Source organism: Asterias amurensis, chromosome 5 (genome assembly GCF_032118995.1).
Source record: "Asterias amurensis chromosome 5, ASM3211899v1".
In the NCBI taxonomy this organism is placed as follows: domain Eukaryota; kingdom Metazoa; phylum Echinodermata; class Asteroidea; order Forcipulatida; family Asteriidae; genus Asterias; species Asterias amurensis.
In genome coordinates, this window is record NC_092652.1 from 6,131,459 (window position 1) to 6,152,206 (window position 20,748).

The 20,748-nt window shown below is 40.2% G+C and overlaps 2 protein-coding genes across 4 annotated transcripts in view; both read right to left on the reverse strand.

Moving 5' to 3' along the window:
* The window catches only part of LOC139937017 (extended synaptotagmin-2-like), a 43,469-nt gene extending 42,905 nt beyond the window's left edge, over positions 1-564 (reverse strand). For both annotated transcript variants that reach the window (XM_071931956.1, XM_071931955.1), the window contains exon 1: positions 62-564. In XM_071931956.1, coding sequence (XP_071788057.1) covers positions 62-304 — 243 coding nt within the window. In that variant the 5' untranslated portion in view covers positions 305-564. The remainder of the gene's footprint in view (positions 1-61) is intronic.
* A 2,786-nt stretch (positions 565-3,350) lies between these two features.
* LOC139937525 (uncharacterized) lies at positions 3,351-18,658 on the reverse strand. Of its 2 annotated transcripts, XM_071932698.1 has the most exons (10): positions 18,391-18,658; positions 16,869-16,996; positions 16,283-16,412; positions 14,855-15,003; positions 8,643-14,177; positions 7,914-8,083; positions 7,319-7,493; positions 6,129-6,303; positions 5,590-5,684; positions 3,351-5,005 (listed from the first exon to the last, which is right to left on the reverse strand). In XM_071932698.1, exons 1-10 carry the CDS (start codon positions 18,448-18,450, stop codon positions 4,411-4,413), a joined length of 7,212 nt encoding a protein of 2,403 aa, XP_071788799.1. In that variant the 5' UTR covers positions 18,451-18,658; the 3' UTR covers positions 3,351-4,410. The 2 variants fall into 2 exon arrangements, with proteins under 2 accessions (XP_071788799.1, XP_071788800.1); XM_071932699.1 differs by lacking the exon at positions 5,590-5,684 and having other exon boundaries at positions 4,848-5,005.
* Positions 18,659-20,748: the final 2,090 nt, after the last annotated feature.

A 20,748-nucleotide genomic window follows, 5' to 3' on the forward strand; every position in this document is an offset into this window, starting at 1 on the left:
CCCCCCCCCCCCCCCCCGGGCCCCCACCACCCTCGCCCTCACTTTAAATTTTAGTACTTACCAGCAACAGCCAACTCCAACTGAATCTGAAATAACCCATTCCCCATACTGCCAGTAGCATGGAGAACGACACTCCGTGTTTCTTCAGTAAGTTCAGCATGTCCGTGCCCGTGTTACTCGCCGGCGTCTTGGCGGCATCTGCCGGACTGAATGTCGGGCGGTCGACATCGGTCCCAGCTCCAGCGGCAGCAACCCCAATCCCGATATCTTTGGGATCAGGCCAGCTTAGTTTGTCGTTAGGCATTGCGAGAATTACGGTTTTCTTTACAGAAATGTTGTTATATCTTGTGTGTTTTTACCACATAATCTTTAGAACAATATTATCGTCCAGATTAGCTAGCTAGTTTGGACATCGTTTACGACGATGAGTATTAATTTGTCCAGCATTCAATTGCTGCTCTTCTGCGATCTTCTGCACTACTAGCAGCAGTACAGCGAGTTCAGCTAGAGTCAATAATAAAGTAAACTTGTCACAGTACTGCAGCAGCAGCCCCCTATCCTACACATGACACAGTACACATGTAAACAGTCGGGCAGCAGAATCAGGAAGCAACTTCAAGTACAGCGCCCTCTACCGGTTGAGTTGGGAGCCATCCGTTTCAAGGACTCCAAGACAGACGTCGATTTGGTTATAAAAATCTCACCAAACCAAGACGTATTAAAGGCAGTGAACACTTGGTAATTACTCCAAAATAATTTTTAGAATAAAACCTTACTTGCTAACAAGCATTGGAGAGCTGTTGATAGTATAAAACATTGTGAAAAATAGCTCCCTCTGAAGTAATGTAGTTTTCGACAAAAAAGGTAATTTTTACGAAACTGATTTCGACACCTCGAAATCAAGCATCTGCTGAAAGTACACAACTTCGTGTGACAAGGTTGTTTTTTTATTCCATTGTTATCTCGCAAATTCGACGAACAATTGAGTTCAAATTTTCACTGGTTTGTTCTTTTGTTCATTTTGTTGGTTGAGATAAACCAAGTGAGAAGACTGGTCTTTCACAATATTATTACCAATAGGGTCCAGTGTCTTTAGGCTAAACCATGGACGGTTGTACCTGAACTGCGAATGTGCGTACTGTATTAGCCTCTCGTTATTTCTGGCTCTCCTTCCCTTTTTGAAATATTCCTTAGAGTGGGGCGTTACAATAATTTTATGGAATTAATTTTGGGCTTCCGATCTCCTTATTGAAATAATCCAGGGAGGGGCGTAAGTAATTATATGGATTTCGTGATGTTGGCTTTCCTCTTTTGAAACAATGCTCCGATGGTGTGACATTACATTACCTATGAAGCTTTGTGCTTGGTTGTAGAACTTGTCTCATTGCTCATTAGTTGTACTCTGAATGCAAAAGAGTGAAAAGGCACTTTTTGAAGAGCTATTATCAGGGACCACTCTTTTTTCAAGTGGTCTTCTACTCTTTTAGATTGAAGTTTGCATCTTTTTGAGTGATTTTTCATTCTGTCCTGGAGTGAAACCAGGACAGAATAACCACCAGTCTTTTTAAAGAGCCATTTGAGGGACAACTCGAAAATGTAAAGAGTGGTGTTTTTCACTCTTTTACAATTTACAGAGTACATTGTGACACTACACCAAGTAAAAAGCCTTCATAGTTGTGCATGGTTGTTCAACTACACACGTATGAAGCTTTGTGCATGGTTGTATGGTTGTAGAAACACAACCATAACTATCCACACTGTCTGTGATCCCACTATAGCCAGATACGTAGCCTATTTCGTTTCCCACGTGGACAAAGCCTCACCCCATGAATTGCAACAACATGGCAGCTCTTGTTCTTTGAACATGAATTAATTTTATATTATTTGATATAATTTTCTCGAAATTAATCAAAACATTTTTTAATTAATATTTTTATATAATTAATTGACACAATTTCTGAAATAGACGTCCAAAATATAACAACAAATTGTAAAATAATAGTCAGAGCAATACAATCAACAATCTTAATTTGAGTTGTACAACTCAACATTGTTCATCCATTATCATAACTTTCCCGAAGTTTAAAATACTTTTGTCACAGTTTTGGCATGTGTATATAATAAAGCCCACAATCAAAGATTTCTGAAGTTGTAACAACATTACGTCGCTCCCCAGTTTTGATAAAGTATTTTGTAATAGATGTTAAATTTGCATCGGGAATTAATCAAGTATATTGTATTAATTAGTCTTTTTAATAAGAATACAAAACTTAATAATATAAAACCACTGCAATTACTAACTGTGCACATGTATAGCAAAATCCCCATAAGGTGGGAGTGGCTGCAAACGTCCTTGATAATGTGATTTTATGCGCCCACTTGACAACACTGTCATGTCCTGAAGTCACATTTTATTTCCAATAGTATAATAATTATTGTAAGATTATTTAATCCCTAATAAACACTATGCAATTAACTGAAATTTACTGATTAGAAAATGAGTAGTTAAATAATCAGAACAAAAAGTCATGCTCGGGATTGTTGTGATGCAAGGTTGTTGCAGATCTCATGGATTCACCTCAAAGACAATCGACACTATTGGAAATTACTCAAAATTTACTGTTGGAATAAAAACTGACTTGGTAACGAGCAATGGAGAGCTGTTGATGGTATACAACATTGTGAGAAACGGCTTCCTCTGAAGTAACACATTGTTTGAGAAAGAGGTAATTTCTCACTCAAATAATAACAGACTGCAGGATAGAGGAATTTTATTAATATGCATCTGAAAGCACACAAAATAATGCAAAAAGGAAGTTTTTTCTTTCATTGTTCTCTTGCAACTTCGATGACCAATTGATTCAAAATGTTCACAGGTTTGTTATTTTATGCATGTTGGGATACACCAAGTGAGAAGACTGGTATTTTGACTATTCTCAAACATGTCCAGTGCCTTGAGACTGATGTTGTGCATCTCTTTGTTAAAGGAACACGTTGCCTTGGATCGGACGAGTTGATCTATGAAAAGCGTTTGAAACCGTTTGTTATGAAATGCATATGGGTAGAAAGATAATGTAAAAGTAGAATACAATGATCCACACAAGTATCACTCAAAATTGCACGGTTTTCATTTTACATCACGAACTATAACGGTCGGCCATTTATGGGAGTCAAATTTTTGACTCCCATAAATGGCCGACCGTGTTTGTCGACGACGTAAAACGAAAACCACGCAATTTCAAGGCATATTTGTGTGGATCATTGTATTCTACTTTTACAACATCTTTCTAACCATATCAATTTTATAGCAAACGGTTACAGAACGCTTTTGAAAGGCCTATTCGACCGATCCAAGGCAACGTGTTCCTTTAATAGTTTATCAATTGATTTAGCTATTATATAAAAAGAAGAATATACATTTAAAAATACTAATAGGCCCTATTTGTGTGTTTTGTTTAAATTAATTTCACACAGTTTAAAAGCCACCCATAAAAGCGTAACTAAATATGTAACACTAAGTTATTAGAATTGCAGATGTTTTCAGCACCATTGGACTACAAAGACCCTGACATTTGTTTTATACTCATCGTTATAAAACTACAAAACTAAATCATACAGCGTGGGAACTAACAACTAACAACTCTTGCCCCACCCCACCCCAGAAAGAAAAAAAAAAGAAAGAAGAAAAAACGAGAAAAAAAACCAGGTAGGGCCTATCATGGAAATGTTTCGATATTAGCATGCACCCAGCCCGCCTATAACAAAAAATGTAAAATGTCTAAACACGCCGATGCGTTTGATTTGAGCTGAACCTTTAGGGGCATACAACTTTCTTTTCTCTCCAAACTCACACCATGAAATCTGTCGTCGTAACATAACATAAAAATGAGGTATCACTGTTTTTGTGTATTCTTTATATATTTTATAATTCCGCCATAAAAAGAAAGCCTCGAATTGTAGTTAGGGTAAATTTGGAGGGGGGTTCGTGCCTGTGGTAACGGAGTTCAGATTGGCACTCCCGCCATGTCATCAGAAAGATATTATTCTGACTATTAATAGGGCCATTGCAAACTTGAACAAAAATCGAATCATATGCAATTTTCAAATGTTCGAAGTCTCACGTTGGACCCAGATCTGTCCCACAGACCTTCCTCATATTGGGACAAGACGTGACACCCGCAACATCGAGAGTGTTTTAAAACAGAACAAAAATGCAAGTTAATTTTACATGGTGTGAATGCAATCTAGTGAGAGGTTTGCGCAGAAAACAATTTTAAAAAAAATGACATTTCGTCATTGGTCTACTCTAGTCGTCCACATGAGAATGCATGGACTATGTTGTTGCTGTTCGCTGTTGTGGTATATACTGTTAATGGAGAAGTCTTGAAACAACTATTCGTTTTAAAAACATCAATACATCATGCTCATCGATCGATTAGAGCTAAACTGCAGATTATAATTGCGGGACGAATGTTGCTGGTGGGATGTGGACCTCATAAGTACGTTACCGTGAAAGGAATTGGGAACCTGATGGGTATCCCCCTTTCGCCGACCTATCTCGACATCTAAATTACTCCCTGAATGTCGCCCCTCATTCTGCTGACTTCCGAAAGACCATTCGCCACCTTCTCCAGCAACCGAATCTTTGGACCGTAATTTAGCTTTTTTACTGCCATCCTTGCGCTTGTTTTTGTGATGCTTCTTACTACCGGAGTTTGCAGTCCTCTTCCCATCTGTCCAGTAATACCGAACACTCGTCCCTTCTTGGGTCTGTTGGTCTGTCGCAGATAAACGCAAAGGGTCGCCATTTTGGTAGCCTCTAGCACCCTCATCACCGGGTAAACACACATTTTCGTCGAAGGCGGGATTTTCAAATTCAACCGCCGCGCTCTGCGTTGATTCTTGCCAATGCAACACTCGATTTTTTCTGGCTTGATAGTTTTGAAATGTAGAAATTGATAATTCCTTGCCTTCAATCTGTTGTAGCTCCTTTCGCTTGGATTTTCTGGAGAGAAAGGGGAGAAAAGTAGTTTAACAATACAGGAATTAAACGAGTATATATTTACCCAGAGGTACTGTTCCGAAAAACACGGGTAAACGAACAGTTTGCCCAACAAACCTTTAAATAGGAAAAAAGTTAGCGAGTTTCGAACACAATGCAACAAAATAAAAACAAGATGGAGTTCTAAACATTTAGTTTGAGGCAAAAAAGAACTGTATAGCATCATGGTTGCCACCTCGTTTTCACACAATTATAATGGTAGTTGGTGTTGATAACAAACACACAACTATCGAAGAAAACATCTCAGACTGGCCTCACGTAACCTTCTCGAGCTCTTTTGAGCTCTAATGAGACCCTATCAACCAAACGAAGGGGCATGGATTGAACCCTGCCAGAAATGCAGAATGGAATTGAAAAGCACCGAGCATAATACGGTGCTTTACGTAATCGGTGCAAGCATTTAAAAATTAAAATAAAAAAAGAAAATAAAAAAAAAGGAAAATAAAAAGGAAAAAAAAAAAAAAAAAAAAAAAAAAAAGGAAAATAAAACTTCAAGGTGTGGGCTATACACACTGATAGCATCTTACCGGAAACGCACAGCAATACAGATCAGAACTGACACGATGGTTATAAGGAGGACGCTAAAAATAGCGAAGAGCACCAAGTAGTAGGCCAAAGATTTCTGGAGGGGAAAGAGAGAGGGAATTATGACGTTTCCATGACACCGATCGAGGAGATATTTTAGTTCAATGCTTTGAGGAGGTTTAATATAGGGTTGTGGGTTGGGGTCTGAAGTTGTCTGTTAGTATGTCCGGATTTTATTGCATAGAAACGACTAGTAAGCTCCATTTAGACAAATTGCTTGTGACCCAATCCACAAGTGGGGCTCTTGGGGCTGGCCCGAGGTGCACTGACGTCACCACAGGAAGGCTCACGTGGTGACGTGTCTGGGGTTTTTTCCTGGTTCGAGGACGAACGTGGGGTAATTGTGTGCCCACGTTCGTCCTGGAAAAAAATATAATACGCAACATCGGGGTCGACCATGGGAAGCTAAACGAACGCACCCTATATATATAGGATGAGATGATGGCTGTTTTAAAAGTCAGGTAGACCTGTTGATACTCACTTCTGACTCAACGACTGGTGTGGCCTCCCCGAAAAACAACGTGTGCCCCAGGGCGTCCTCTATGTCCTCCTGGGACGATTTACTCAGCAAAGCGGCGATTTCTTCTTCTGTTAGATACGTGAAGATGCTCTGCTCCATTTGCTTCGCCAGGAAGGTCAGGTTTGTCAACGAGTCACTGGGGGATGTAAAACAGAGAAAGTTTAAAGATTTCAAAAATGAGAATTAAAGCCTGTCACATCTTGGTTTGAAGTTTAAACTTCACACAGGTCCGAGAATTTCGATTTTTTTTTTTTTTTTTTTTTTTTTTTTTTTTTTATATATACGCTTGTCGAAGGGGACATTTTTCCCTCGGTGTTTGTGTCTCAAGTCAACATGGGACAAGGGAAATTGGTTTAAAAGAGGGGTTGATAGTATATAACATTGTAAGAAACGGCTCCCTCTGAAGTGACGTAGTTTTTGAGAAAGAAGTAACTTTCCATGAATTTGATTTCGAGACCTCAGAATTAGATTTTGAGGTCTCGAAATCAAACATCTGAAGCACACGCAACTTCGTGTGACAAGTGTGTTTTTTCTTTCATTATTATCTCGAAACTTCGACGACCAATAATTGAGCTGAAATGTTCATTGGTTTGTTATTTTGTGCATATGCTGAGATACGCCAAGTGAGAAGACTGGTGTTTATAAACTACCAACAGTGTCCAGTGTCTTTAACATTTTCAAATTGAGAATAAAAGCCTGATAAATTTTGATTTGTTGTTTTGACTTCGCACAGGTCTCAGAGTGTTTTTGTTTTTTTCTTCATTTATACGCCTGTGTCGAAGGGGAGTTTGTTCCCCGGATGTTTGTGTCCCTGAGTCAGTCAACGGGATAAAGGAAGTTGATTCAACAGAGGCGCTAGCAGACAATTTTTCTACACAACTTGCTGTATGTAGGGCCCTTTTCGAAACCATTGGCTTTGGATTCGGCTTCAGTATCCGTTCTCTAGTCAGAAGCCCCAAGCGCTTACGCAAAGCACGCGCAATTGTTAAAACAACCGCGAGGGCCAAGCTAGCCAGGGCCGAATCTGGAGCCGAAGCCTTGGTTTCGAAAAGGGCCTATGAGGAAACAGAAATCTCACAGAATCTCCAACACGAGTTTGTGTTAATCTATGATTGCTGTTTACCCCCCCCCCCTTCCCTTCCCCACCGTACCCTGTCTGGACTGCTCTGTAGTCCTCAGTGGTCAATACGGTCACAACTATTTCATTCTCGACGGCCAGCACAGAGACGCTTTCCTTTTGCAGTAAAGACGCCATGCTGGATTCGAATTCAATGGTGTTGATGTCGCTGCCATCAACGAGCATGCTGTAGCTGTACACGATCAAATCTAGGAGGAAAAGAAAACCGATGTTCTTCAAAAAGTGCAGTTAATAATAACAATATTCATTTGTTTCTTCTTTACCCTGTGTATGGGGAGACCTCTCAGTGAAACACTGTTTAAGAGGTGCCCAACAACTACAAACAACATCATGATTTTAAATAATGACGTCTTCTATAGTGCCGGTGTCCACCGTAATGGGAAGTTATAACATAAGCTGGAAGAGGAGGGTTCAAAAGAGGGCGCTATCAGAAATAGTTGTGTACATAGTTCGCCAAACTTGGGGGACAGAATCTCCGGGGATAGAATATCCTTCCAGATTTCCCTGGAACACCGGCAGTTAATTCCCGGGGCAACCCTGGGGAGTAGAGTAGTGTGGATAGGGCTTTAAGGAGACAGCTTCACCAAGGGAAAAGACGAGGATCTCACCAATTTCGCAGTTGGTGCCGTGGTAGTTTGTCAGGCAGTTGCAAGCGTAGCCATAAGAGGTAGTGCTTGAAAGACTGCACTCTCCGCCTACGCAAGGTTGGAGCTCAAGGCAGGGATCCTCAACCGGCTGGTCGCAAAGGGTGCCCATAAAGAAAGGCTCACACTCACAGCTGTAATGTAAATTTAATTGTTTAGAATTAATTTAAAAAACAAAACAAAAATAATGATAATAATAATAAAAATAATAATAATGAGTATGGTAAAAAAAAAAAAAATTGGGGGTTGAACAAAGAATTGACTAGAGTGGGATTCGAACCAACGACCTCCGGATTAACGGCACGTTAATCCGGAGGTCGTTGGTTCGAATCCCACTCTAGTCAATTCTTTGTTCAACCCCAAAAATCATTTACAAATTTACCCAGTCAGTTTCCCTTGTGGTTTTTATGTAAATAAAAAAAATAAAAAAACGTCGACAATTAATAATATTATGTAAATAGTATGTTTGTTATTTATTTAGATTATCTCATCAATTATAACTTAATGTAATTCCATTGAACAGAAATCCTATTATATTATGTTAACTAAAGGAATCAATGTGTGGTGAACAAGTTTTCAACTAGTGGTTTAAACCCGCCGAGGCCTGGTTCTTGATAATTTTACTGAGATCAAGTCGAGGAATAGCGAAACTGTCTTAGGTATGATTTTATTGATATCTAATCATACACATACCTAAAGTCTCCGTTGAACTCAATGCATGTTCCTGCCTCACAGGGTGAACTGGCACAGGGGTCGACCAGGTTACAGATATCACCAACATATCCTTCATAACAAAAGCACCTCCCTTCAAAACAGTCGCCTTGAACGCAATCAACCTCTAAACAAAGCTCATCAAAGCAAATGTACCCATTTACTCTATCCTCACATACCCAACCAACCTCACAAGGGTTGCTGGAACACTCATCTATATCCCCATCGCAAAGCGTTCCATTATACCCATCAGTGCAGTTACAGATAAAACCATTTACAATATCCTCACATAATCCACCGTTCTGACAAGGGTTGCTGGAACACTCATCTATATCCACATCGCACAGCGTTCCATTATACCCATCAGTGCAGTTACAAATGAAACCATGTACTCTATCCTCACATAATCCACCGTTCTGACAAGGGTTACTGGAACACTCATCTATATCCTCGTTGCAAAGTGTTCCATTATACCCATCAGTGCAGTTACATATGAAACCATTTACTCTATCCTCACATACTCCACCGTTCTGGCAAGGATTGCTGGAACACTCATCTATATCCCCTTCGCAGAGCGTTCCATTATACCCGTCAGTGCAGTTACAGATAAAACCATTTACTTTATCCTCGCATACTCCACTATTCTGACAAGGGTTGCTGGAACACTCATCTATATCCCCGTTGCAAAGCGTCCCATTATACCCGTCAGTGCAGTTACAGATGAAACCATTTACTCTATCCTCACATACTCCACCATTCTGACAAGGGTTGCTGGAACACTCATCTATATCCCCATCGCAAAGCGTTCCATTATACCCATCAGTGCAGTTACAGATGAAACCATTAACTCTATCCTCACATACTCCACCGTTCTGACAAGGGTTGCTGGAACACTCATCTATATCCCCATCGCAAATCGCTCCATTATACCCGTCAGTGCAGTTACAGATGAAACCATTTACTCTATCCTCACATATTCCACCGTTCTGACAAGGGTTGCTGGAACACTCATCTATATCCCCATCGCAAAGCGTTCCATTATACCCATCAGTGCAGTTACAGATGAAACCATTTACTCTATCCTCACATACTCCACCATTCTGACAAGGGTTGCTGGAACATTCATCTATATCCCCTTCGCAAAGCGTTCCATTATACCCATCAGTGCAGTTACAGATGAAACCATTTAATCTATCCTCACATAGTCCGCCGTTCTGACAAGGGTTGCTGGAACACTCATCTATATCCCCATCGCAAAGCGTTCCATTATACCCATCAGTGCAGTTACAGATGAAATCATTTACTATATCCTCACATAGTCCACCGTTCTGACAAGGGTTGCTGGAACACTCATCTATATCCATTTCGCAAAGTATTCCAGTATACCCATCAGTGCAGTTACATATGAAACCATTTACTCTATCCTCACATAATCCATCGTTCTGGCAAGGATTGCTCGAACACTCATCTATATCCCCATCGCAAAGCGTTCCATTATACCCGTCAGTGCAGTTACAGATGAAACCATTTACTCTATCCTCGCATACTCCACCATTCTGACAAGGGCTGCTGGAACACTCATCTATATCCCCGTTGCAAAGCGTCCCATTATACCCATCAGTGCAGTTACATATGAAACCATTTACTCTATCCTCACATACTCCACCATTCTGACAAGGGTTGCTGGAACACTCATCTATATCCCCGTTGCAAAGCGTTCCATTATACCCATCAGTGCAGTTACAGATGAAACCATTTAATCTATCCTCACATAGTCCACCGTTCTGACAAGGGTTGCTGGTACACTCATCTATATCCCCGTTGCAAAGCGTTCCATTATACCCATCAGTGCAGTTACATATAAAACCATTTACTCTATCCTCACAAAATCCACCGTTCTGGCAAGGGTTGCTGGAACACTCATCTATATCCCCGTTGCAAAGCGTTCCATTATACCCGTCTGTGCAGTTACAGATGAAACCATTTACTCTATCCTCACATACTCCACCGTTCTGACAAGGGTTGCTGGAACACTCATCTATATCCCCATCGCAAAGCGTTCCATTATACCCATCAGTGCAGTTACAGATGAAACCATTAAATCTATCCTCACATAGTCCGCCGTTCTGACAAGGGTTGCTGGAACACTCATCTATATCCCCATCGCAAAGCGTTCCATTATACCCATCAGTGCAGTTACAGATGAAACCATTTAATCTATCCTCACATAGTCCACCGTTCTGACAAGGGTTGCTGGAACACTCATCTATATCCCCATCGCAAAGCGTTCCATTATACCCAACGGTGCAGTTACAGATGAAACCATTTACTCTATCCTCACATAGTCCACCGTTCTGACAAGGGTTGCTGGAACACTCATCTATATCCATTTCGCAAAGCATTCCAGTATACCCATCAGTGCAGTTACATATGAAACCATTTACTCTATCCTCACATAATCCATCGTTCTGGCAAGGATTGCTCGAACACTCATCTATATCCCCATCGCAAAGCGTTCCATTATACCCGTCAGTGCAGTTACAGATGAAACCATTTACTCTATCCTCGCATACTCCACCATTCTGACAAGGGCTGCTGGAACACTCATCTATATCCCCGTTGCAAAGCGTCCCATTATACCCATCAGTGCAGTTACATATGAAACCATTTACTCTATCCTCACATACTCCACCATTCTGACAAGGGTTGCTGGAACACTCATCTATATCCCCATCGCAAAGCGTTCCATTATACCCAACGGTGCAGTTACAGATGAAACCATTTACTCTATCCTCACATAGTCCACCGTTCTGACAAGGGTTGCTGGAACACTCATCTATATCCATTTCGCAAAGCATTCCAGTATACCCATCAGTGCAGTTACATATGAAACCATTTACTCTATCCTCACATAATCCATCGTTCTGGCAAGGATTGCTCGAACACTCATCTATATCCCCATCGCAAAGCGTTCCATTATACCCGTCAGTGCAGTTACAGATGAAACCATTTACTCTATCCTCGCATACTCCACCATTCTGACAAGGGCTGCTGGAACACTCATCTATATCCCCGTTGCAAAGCGTCCCATTATACCCATCAGTGCAGTTACATATGAAACCATTTACTCTATCCTCACATACTCCACCATTCTGACAAGGGTTGCTGGAACACTCATCTATATCCCCGTTGCAAAGCGTTCCATTATACCCATCAGTGCAGTTACAGATGAAACCATTTAATCTATCCTCACATAGTCCTCCGTTCTGACAAGGGTTGCTGGTACACTCATCTATATCCCCGTTGCAAAGCGTTCCATTATACCCATCAGTGCAGTTACAGATGAAACCATTTAATCTATCCTCACATAGTCCACCGTTCTGACAAGGGTTGCTGGTACACTCATCTATATCCCCGTTGCAAAGCGTTCCATTATACCCATCAGTGCAGTTACATATAAAACCATTTACTCTATCCTCACAAAATCCACCGTTCTGACAAGGGTTGCTGGTACACTCATCTATATCCCCGTTGCAAAGCGTTCCATTATACCCATCAGTGCAGTTACATATAAAACCATTTACTCTATCCTCACAAAATCCACCGTTCTGGCAAGGGTTGCTGGAACACTCATCTATATCCCCGTTGCAAAGCGTTCCATTATACCCGTCTGTGCAGTTACAGATGAAACCATTTACTCTATCCTCACATACTCCACCATTCTGGCAAGGATTGCTGGAACACTCATCTATATCCCCATCGCAGAGCGTTCCATTATACCCATCAGTGCAGTTACAGATAAAACCATTTACTTTGTCCTCGCATACTCCACCATTCTGACAAGGGTTGCTGGAACACTCATCTATATCCCCATCGCAAAGCGTTCCATTATACCCGTCAGTGCAGTTACAGATGAAACCATTTACTTTATCCTCACATAGTCCACCGTTCTGACAAGGGTTGCTGGAACACTCATCTATATCCCCATCGCAGAGCGTTCCATTATACCCGTCAGTGCAGTTACAGATGAAACCATTTACTTTGTCCTCACATAATCCTCCGTTCTGGCAAGGATTGTTGGAACACTCATCTATATCCCCATCGCAAAGCGTTCCATTATACCCATCAGTGCAGTTACAGATGAAACCATTTACTCTATCCTCACATAACCCACCGTTCTGACAAGGGTTGCTGGAACACTCATCTATATCCCCATCGCAGAGCGTTCCATTATACCCGTCAGTGCAGTTACAGATAAAACCATTTACTTTATCCTCGCATACTCCACCATTCTGACAAGGGTTGCTGGAACACTCATCTATATCCCCGTTGCAAAGCGTTCCATTATACCCATCAGTGCAGTTACAGATGAAACCATTTAATCTATCCTCACATAGTCCACCGTTCTGACAAGGGTTGCTGGTACACTCATCTATATCCCCGTTGCAAAGCGTTCCATTATACCCATCAGTGCAGTTACATATAAAACCATTTACTCTATCCTCACAAAACCCACCGTTCTGGCAAGGGTTGCTGGAACACTCATCTATATCCCCATCGCAAAGCGTTCCATTATACCCGTCTGTGCAGTTACAGATGAAACCATTTACTCTATCCTCACATACTCCACCATTCTGACAAGGGTTGCTGGAACACTCATCTATATCCCTATCGCAGAGCGTTCCATTATACCCATCAGTGCAGTTACAGATAAAACCATTTACTTTATCCTCACATAGTCCACCGTTCTGACAAGGGTTGCTGGAACACTCATCTATATCCCCATCGCAAAGCGTTCCATTATACCCACCAGTGCAGTTACAGATAAAACCATTTACTCTATCCTCACATAATCCACCGTTCTGACAAGGATTGCTGGAACACTCATCTACTTCTCCATTGCAAAGAGTTCCATTATACCCATCAGTGCAGTTACAGATGAAACCATTTAATCTATCCTCACATAGTCCACCATTCTGACAAGGGTTGCTGGAACACTCATCTATGTCCCCGTTGCAAAGCGTTCCATTATACCCATCAGTGCAGTTACATATGAAACCATTTACTCTATCCTCACATACTCCACCATTCTGACAAGGGTTGCTGGAACACTCATCTATATCCCCATCGCAAATCGCTCCATTATACCCGTCAGTGCAGTTACAGATGAAACCATTTACTCTATCCTCACATACTCCGTCGTTCCCACAAGGGTTGCTGGAACACTCATCCACCGCTTCCTCACAAAGCGTCCCGGTGTATCCGTCTTTGCATTTGCAGATGAAGTCATTGAGTGCATCTTCACATTCTGCACCGTTTTGACAAGGGTCACTCAAGCAGTCATCTATGTTGTCTTTGCAGTTTGTTCCCTCGTATCCAGTTAAGCAGACCTTTTCTCCTGTGTCCAGGTTGCACGTATAATGTCCGTCAGCATCGGTGTCCGATTGTGTGCAAGCCACGGAACAGTTTCCACCATAAAAGTCAGTGTTACAGTAGACTTTCAACTGGATTGACATCCTGTGAAGAGAGAGAAAACAGCATAATAGAAGTCTTTGTTTTAAAAAACAATGGACAATTTGTTTGCTGATGGCAACAAGACTATACCGATTCCTGGATCGATATGGCTCAAATCTGGTGGAATTATAAACAAAAGTGAAGCTTTGTCGTCATGATCAGAGTTGAAATGTGGCTGTACATGGACTTTGAGACTTTGGAACGCTAGGTGGCCGGCCGCAGACTTAATACCAGGTGAATCTTTGATGACTACGTGGTTTTGAGCATGCGCACTTTACCAAGAACAATAAATTTAACTGGTAAAAGTCTGCTGCCACATAGCATCTTTAAAATCCTCATAAGTGACAATCATCCCGTTACCGCAGGCGGGCGTGCTATCTCTAATTATGATACGCATTTAGGGCGCATAAACACAGCAACTGGGATCAAGTTCGAGTTTGCACCATGGTTAACACTCGTCGTTGTCGTTTTCAGCACAGCGCAGATTCATCGCAAGTACAGTCGTAGAAATTGATGGACGACCGTCCTCAAAGCCGACGCATGTGCAGATTACGCCAAGAGGGACGACCGTCCTCAAAGCCGACGCATGCGCAGATGACGCCAAATGCCATAATTACCGCCACAGAACCATCCGTCGTCCAAAACGAAAGCTCTCTTATCTGTCATGCCAGCGAACTTACGTTGTGGCCATTCCCTCCCCGTAGTCTATGTACTTGGATTCGCTGGCAGTCCTGTCACGTGCTTGTTCGATATTAAATACAATAGTATCAATCTCTTCCTCTTTAAAAGTATCCACATCTACAATGTCGAATGTTATATCCACCGTATCCTGTGAAATAATATAAGGCAAAAAAAACAGGTTAAGCATTTTCGCCATCTTTCATTTAAGTAATTTTTTTTTCTCTTCTTTTTCTTCTTTTCTTCTATTTGTGATTGTCAAAGACCAGTCTTCGCACTCCGGGCATCTCAACATATGCAGCAAATAACAAACCTGTGAAAAATTGAGCTTGATTGGTCGTCAGAGTTGCGAGATAACCACGAAAGAAAAAGAAAACACCCTTGTCACACGAAGTTGTGTGCTTTCAGCTGCTTGATTTCGAGACCTCAAATTCTAAACTTGAGGTCTCGAAATCAAATTCGTGGAAAACTACTTCTTTCTCGAACACTTTGTTACTTCAGAGGGAGTCGTTTCTCACAATGTTTTATACTATCAACCTCTACCCATCACTCGTTACCAAGTAAGGTTTTATGCTGATAATTATTTTGAGTAATTACCAATAGTGTCCACTGCCTTTAATGAAAACAAAAAGGATACAATTGAACAAATTGAGATTAGGCCAGCCTGTTGTCGTTAAAAATGTGTATAATATTTATAAAAAAAAAGCTAAACAATAATAAATGAAAAACATGTGAAGCGTCTCCACACGCTTCCTTTTAAGATGCAACATTAAAACATTTTTTATTTATTTATTTTTTTTTTTTAACCCCAGACGGTTGTCTTTAAAAATGTGTATAATGCAAACAAAATAATGATATAACTTTGTAGGGTGTCCCGGTCTTACACTTGCGTTCTTGAGCAAGATACTTTACTATCAGGGTTATATATAGATACCTGAGAGGTAGAGATTGATATTGTGTATGAAAAGGCCACTGGAGCACTAAGGGTTGCCCAGGTCGTATACTCCCAAGGGAGCTGAGAAAGATTAAAGGAATATTATTAGCCCAATGACCAGCAAAATACTTTTTGCTTCTCTTCACCCATGGCGTATAAATGGGTACCTGCGAGCGTACAGGTTGATACTTTGTATTAAAATGCCACTGGGGCACTTCGGTTGCCCAGGGTTGTATACTCTACAGGCCCAAAGATCAGGGTACTATAAATGTAAAGCACACTAAAACGATTATTGTAAAAATACGCTGTAAAAGAATTTGTATATGGATTGAGGTCCTTGATTTGAAATAATTGTTCATTCTGACTTTTGGGTTTAGTCATTTTTATTTTAGTCCTTCCTTTCATATGAAGTATCCCTGGTTACACATACTAGCACAACCGTCATACTCTTATGATCATTTTAAGCGAATCAAACATTATAACTAACGAATCTCACCGTCCATGTTTCCACGTCCCTGTAGATGTATGGAACAAATCCATAAAGTACGAAGTCAATTTCGTTGGCATTGTTTAGGGGCCCTAAGGACCCTCCACCAACTGAACACCCACTACCATCTGTTGGGTATCTAGGAGAGAAGAGCGAGAGTGAGAGGGAGGGGGTAAAGGTAGGGGGTAGCTGGTGAAGTGCAACAAAACTTCAGGAGTTGTCAACAAAATCCCTTTGCTTAATGAAACGCAATCTTATCCCTGCTGTTCTTAAAAGCACAACAGCCGGTTTCGCGAAACGCTAGGATTAATCCTATCTCGAGTTAGGACGAGTAACTCATCGAGTAACTCGTCCGAACTTATATACTATCAACCGCTTTCGGTTGCTCTTTACCAAGTAAGATGCTTATACATATTGTTGCCTTTAAAGACACTCTAGACGCTGTTGGTAATTACTCAGAATAATTGTTAGCATTCGAAGACCACATGACCTTGATTAGACTCAACCTAGTATGCCGGGTTTGTAGTCGATTTATACACTGAATTAGCTTGACCTTGACTTTCTATGTACTATTTTCGCAACATTCATAACTCACTGGTCTATGCAAAACGAAAACTTCGCGTCACACTCTTCACTCTCAAACAGTCCGCATCTTGCCTGAACAGTCCTAAACTGCATCAACTTGAGCTCCAAGGTTGCTGTTGATTCTACTGGTGTGCAAATCTGTATAAAATAAAAAATAAAAAAAGGAGAAAAAATCATGCACAATTATAGTTTGGGTGTCGTGGCCGATCGGATAAGAGCATCAGACACCAGTTCTGGTGGACAAGTCATCGAGAGTGGGTTCGAATCCCGGTCGTGACACTTGTGTCCTTGAGCAAGACACTTAACCATAAGCTTCTCCCCGCCCCGGGGTAAAATGGGTGCCTGTGAGTGCAGAGATGATTATATGGGAATGGTTAGCTTGTATTGCGGTAACTTGCAGCGCAGGTTTAACCAATGAAATATGACCTTAAAAAGTACAAATAGCAATAGAGGCGTCTTGTAGCGCGCATATCCGTCACTTATTGACGCTCCTGGCGCTGTAACAGTATTTACTGGAAGGGATGTGGGACTACGTTTGAATTATGAGACCTAATCCTAATGGTTTAGACTGTGCTGTTAAAGGCAGTGGACACTATTGATAATTACTCAAAGTAATTATTAGCATAAAACCTTATTTGGTAACGAGTAATGGGGAGAGGTTGATAGTATAAAACATTATAAGAAACGACTCCCTCTGAAAAGGAATAGTTTTCGAGAAAGAAGTAATTTTCAACGAATTTGATTTCGAGACCTCAGATTTAGAACTTGAGGTCTCGAAATCAAGCATCAGAAAGCACGCAACTTTGTGTAACAAAAGTGCTTTTTCTTTCATTATTATCTCGCAACTTCGATGACTGAATGAGCTAAAATATTCACAGGTTTGTTATCTCATGCATATGTTGAGACACACCAAGTAAGAAGACTGGTCTTTGACAATTACCAAAAGTGTCCAGTGTCTTTAATGACGAACTATCAATAACAGGTATGTCAAGGTCAAGGAAATCGCAATTAGACCACAATAATAAACAAAAATTAATTAAAGGCACTGGACACATTTGGTAAAATTAATGTCAAGGACCAGTATTCTCACTTGATGTATTTCAACATATGCATAAAATAACCAACCTGTGAAAATATGAACTCGAAATTGCGAGGGAATAATTGAAGAAAAAAACACCCTTGTCACACAAGTTGTGTGCTTTTTAGGCTGATGTCTCGAACTCAGTTCAAATATTTTAGGGAGAAAAATATTTCTTTCTCAACTACCATACTTCAAAGGGAGCCTTTTCTAACAGTGTTTTATACTATGAACAGTTCTCCGTTGCTCGTTACCAAGTAAGTTTTTATGCTAACAAATAGGGCCTATTTTGAGTAATTACCAAAAGTGTCCAGGGCATTTTAAGCCACTGAGGGCTTGATCAGACAGACTATGTAACATACAAACAGGAAGCCAATGTAAAGAATATATATAAATCAATTAAATAGTTTTAATACTTTTAAACAAAACTTCAAGAACGATCGTGTGTACTAACCGTGCTCATCAGAATGGCCGTCAGTAAACAGTACGTAGAGATATCCGATGCCGACGCCATTTTGATTTTGGATGTCGTTGTTCCACACGTATATAATTCCACAACAGCTGTCCTCAAAACTCGGCCTTAAACATTATCACTTATCTTCCGATAGTTGAATGAAATAATAAGAACTCCAAGTTGCTTCAATCCCCTACAGCCCCAGTAAAGTCTGAATTCTTTGAAGGTTTCAACAATGGACTAAATAAAAACAAAACCAACGCCAAAAAGCCACAACATTTGCGGACCGTTATTACTAATGCAATGCACACATACTTTTTCGGCCTTGCTCGCTTGTTGTTCGTATTTCGTTTTGTTTTATCTTTACGAAACTCCACTAATCCTTATATAAATTTAGCTGTAATGACAGTAAGCCTTTATAAAAACAAGATAGATACTTTATCTCAAATAGTGCACGGAAAGCTAAGGTCTTGCGATCACAATGTACACTCCTTTATTAGCTATGGAATACTTTCTGCGCTAAATTTACATTGCATAACATCACACATTTACTCGTTATTTGTATTGTTCAGTTATTTTTGGCAGCATTGTTCCTGTTGGGATTTTTAATATTATAAACACTTTAAAAAGAAGTAAAATGTCATTTAACGGTAAGTTTATAGTTACAGAATCGACATTTTAAGAAGAGTGATTTCATTTTCGTTGACTACATTTTTGATTTATAACGAAGCCTTTTCAATTAAATAACTAAACGTCAGGAAGCATAGAAGTCTGTACGGACTTCAAGTCAGGTTTTTTAAATAGTGTGGACAACAGACTCACGAAACCACCCTTTTTGCAAGGCTGATTATTCCAAAAACAAAAGTCATAGGGATGTTCTTCGCAAACACAATTACAGATGGAAGCCGAAATGAAGTATAATTTGAGACTTTAAATGCACTGAACACTCTTGGTAATTACGCAAATATACTGTAAGCATAACAATTTTCTTGGTAATGAGCATTGGGGAGCTGTTGATAATATCAAACATTGTGTGAGAAACGGCTTCATCTGAAGTAAGTTTTGAGAAAGAGGTAATTTCTCGCTCAAAGATTACTTTAGCTAATTAAGCCTTTTATTGTGCAGCTGAAAGCACACAGAGTAATGCAACATGGGTGTTTTTTTTCTTACCAACTCAGCCCAAATTACCAGAGGTTTGTTATTTTATGCAAAGTATGTTGGGATACACCAAGTGAGAAGACTGGTCTTTGACAATTACCAAACGTGTCCAGTGCCTTTAAGCACACTCCCGATTGGATTTAGTAAAGGTTGGTTAAAACCCAGCTTAGTCTACATCTCCGGCTTATAGACCATGCAGATATGATGTATCATTTTTCCCGGTAAAGTTTCAAAACGGCCGGCTGGGTTTGATTAAAGGCACCATAGACACATTTGGTAACAAAAAGAACAGTATTCTCATTTGGTGTATCCTAGATTAATTGTATAAAATAACAAACCTGTGAACAAAATTTGGACTCAATCAAATTAAAGCCATTGAACACTTTCGGTAAACAGTAAACAGTATTGTCCAAAGGCCGACACTTCGTGTATCACAACTTTAACAAAATTAACAAACCTGTGAAAATTTAGGCTCAATCGGTCATCGGAGTCGGGAGAAAATAACGTTGTTTCGCCGTGTCATGACATGTGTTTAAAATAAATCCGTAATTCTCAATATCGAGAATTGATAACTGTTTTAATGTTTTCTCAAAAAGTAAAGCATTTAATTGAATAAAATGTCAAGAGAAGTCTTTCATCATTACCTTCTGTAAACCCTGTAAGTTATTTGTAAATCTGTGAACTTTTAATTTTTGTTTCGCAAAAGTGTCCAATTGCTTTAATAACTACGTTACTTCAGAGGGAGCCTTTTCTCATGATGTTTTATACTATTAACAGGTCTCTATTGCTAACAATTATGTTGAGTAATTACCAATAGTGGCCGGTGCCTTTAAGCTAGAGCCGTTGCCGAGATTTATCAAAAGTCCATCAAATTATAACTATACAGATAACAAATTGTTTGCAATGAGATTTGTTATCAGGGCGGCTACAGTCTAGAAGCTTACCGCATGCTTTGGACTCCAAAAGTATTGAGATAATCACATTACTGCATTATAAAGTCAACACATACCTTTGATTTGTCACATTATGCACGGTCACGAGAAGGTGTCGTACTTTAGACAACAATGAAGGTCCGCCTTTTTGAATCCATGACGTCATCGAGGGTACATTTTGGTGTCACCTGACGAAAAAGATGTATTTAGCTTCGGTTATCGTTGGCTAAGCGTTTTCATGACACTTGTAGTGGTAACGTTATTGGTC

Excerpts from the sequence above, each read along its gene's own strand:
- LOC139937525 (XM_071932698.1), bottom strand. The coding sequence starts at position 18,450 with ATGGCGTCGGCATCGGATATCTCTACGTACTGTTTACTGACGGCCATT. Across the intron at positions 16,997-18,390 it reads CGGCCATTCTGATGAGCACG|ATTTGCACACCAGTAGAATC; the intron begins GTTAGTACACAC and ends TATTTTATACAG. Across the intron at positions 8,084-8,642 it reads GAGTTCAACGGAGACTTTAG|CTGTGAGTGTGAGCCTTTCT; the intron begins GTATGTGTATGA and ends TTTACATTACAG.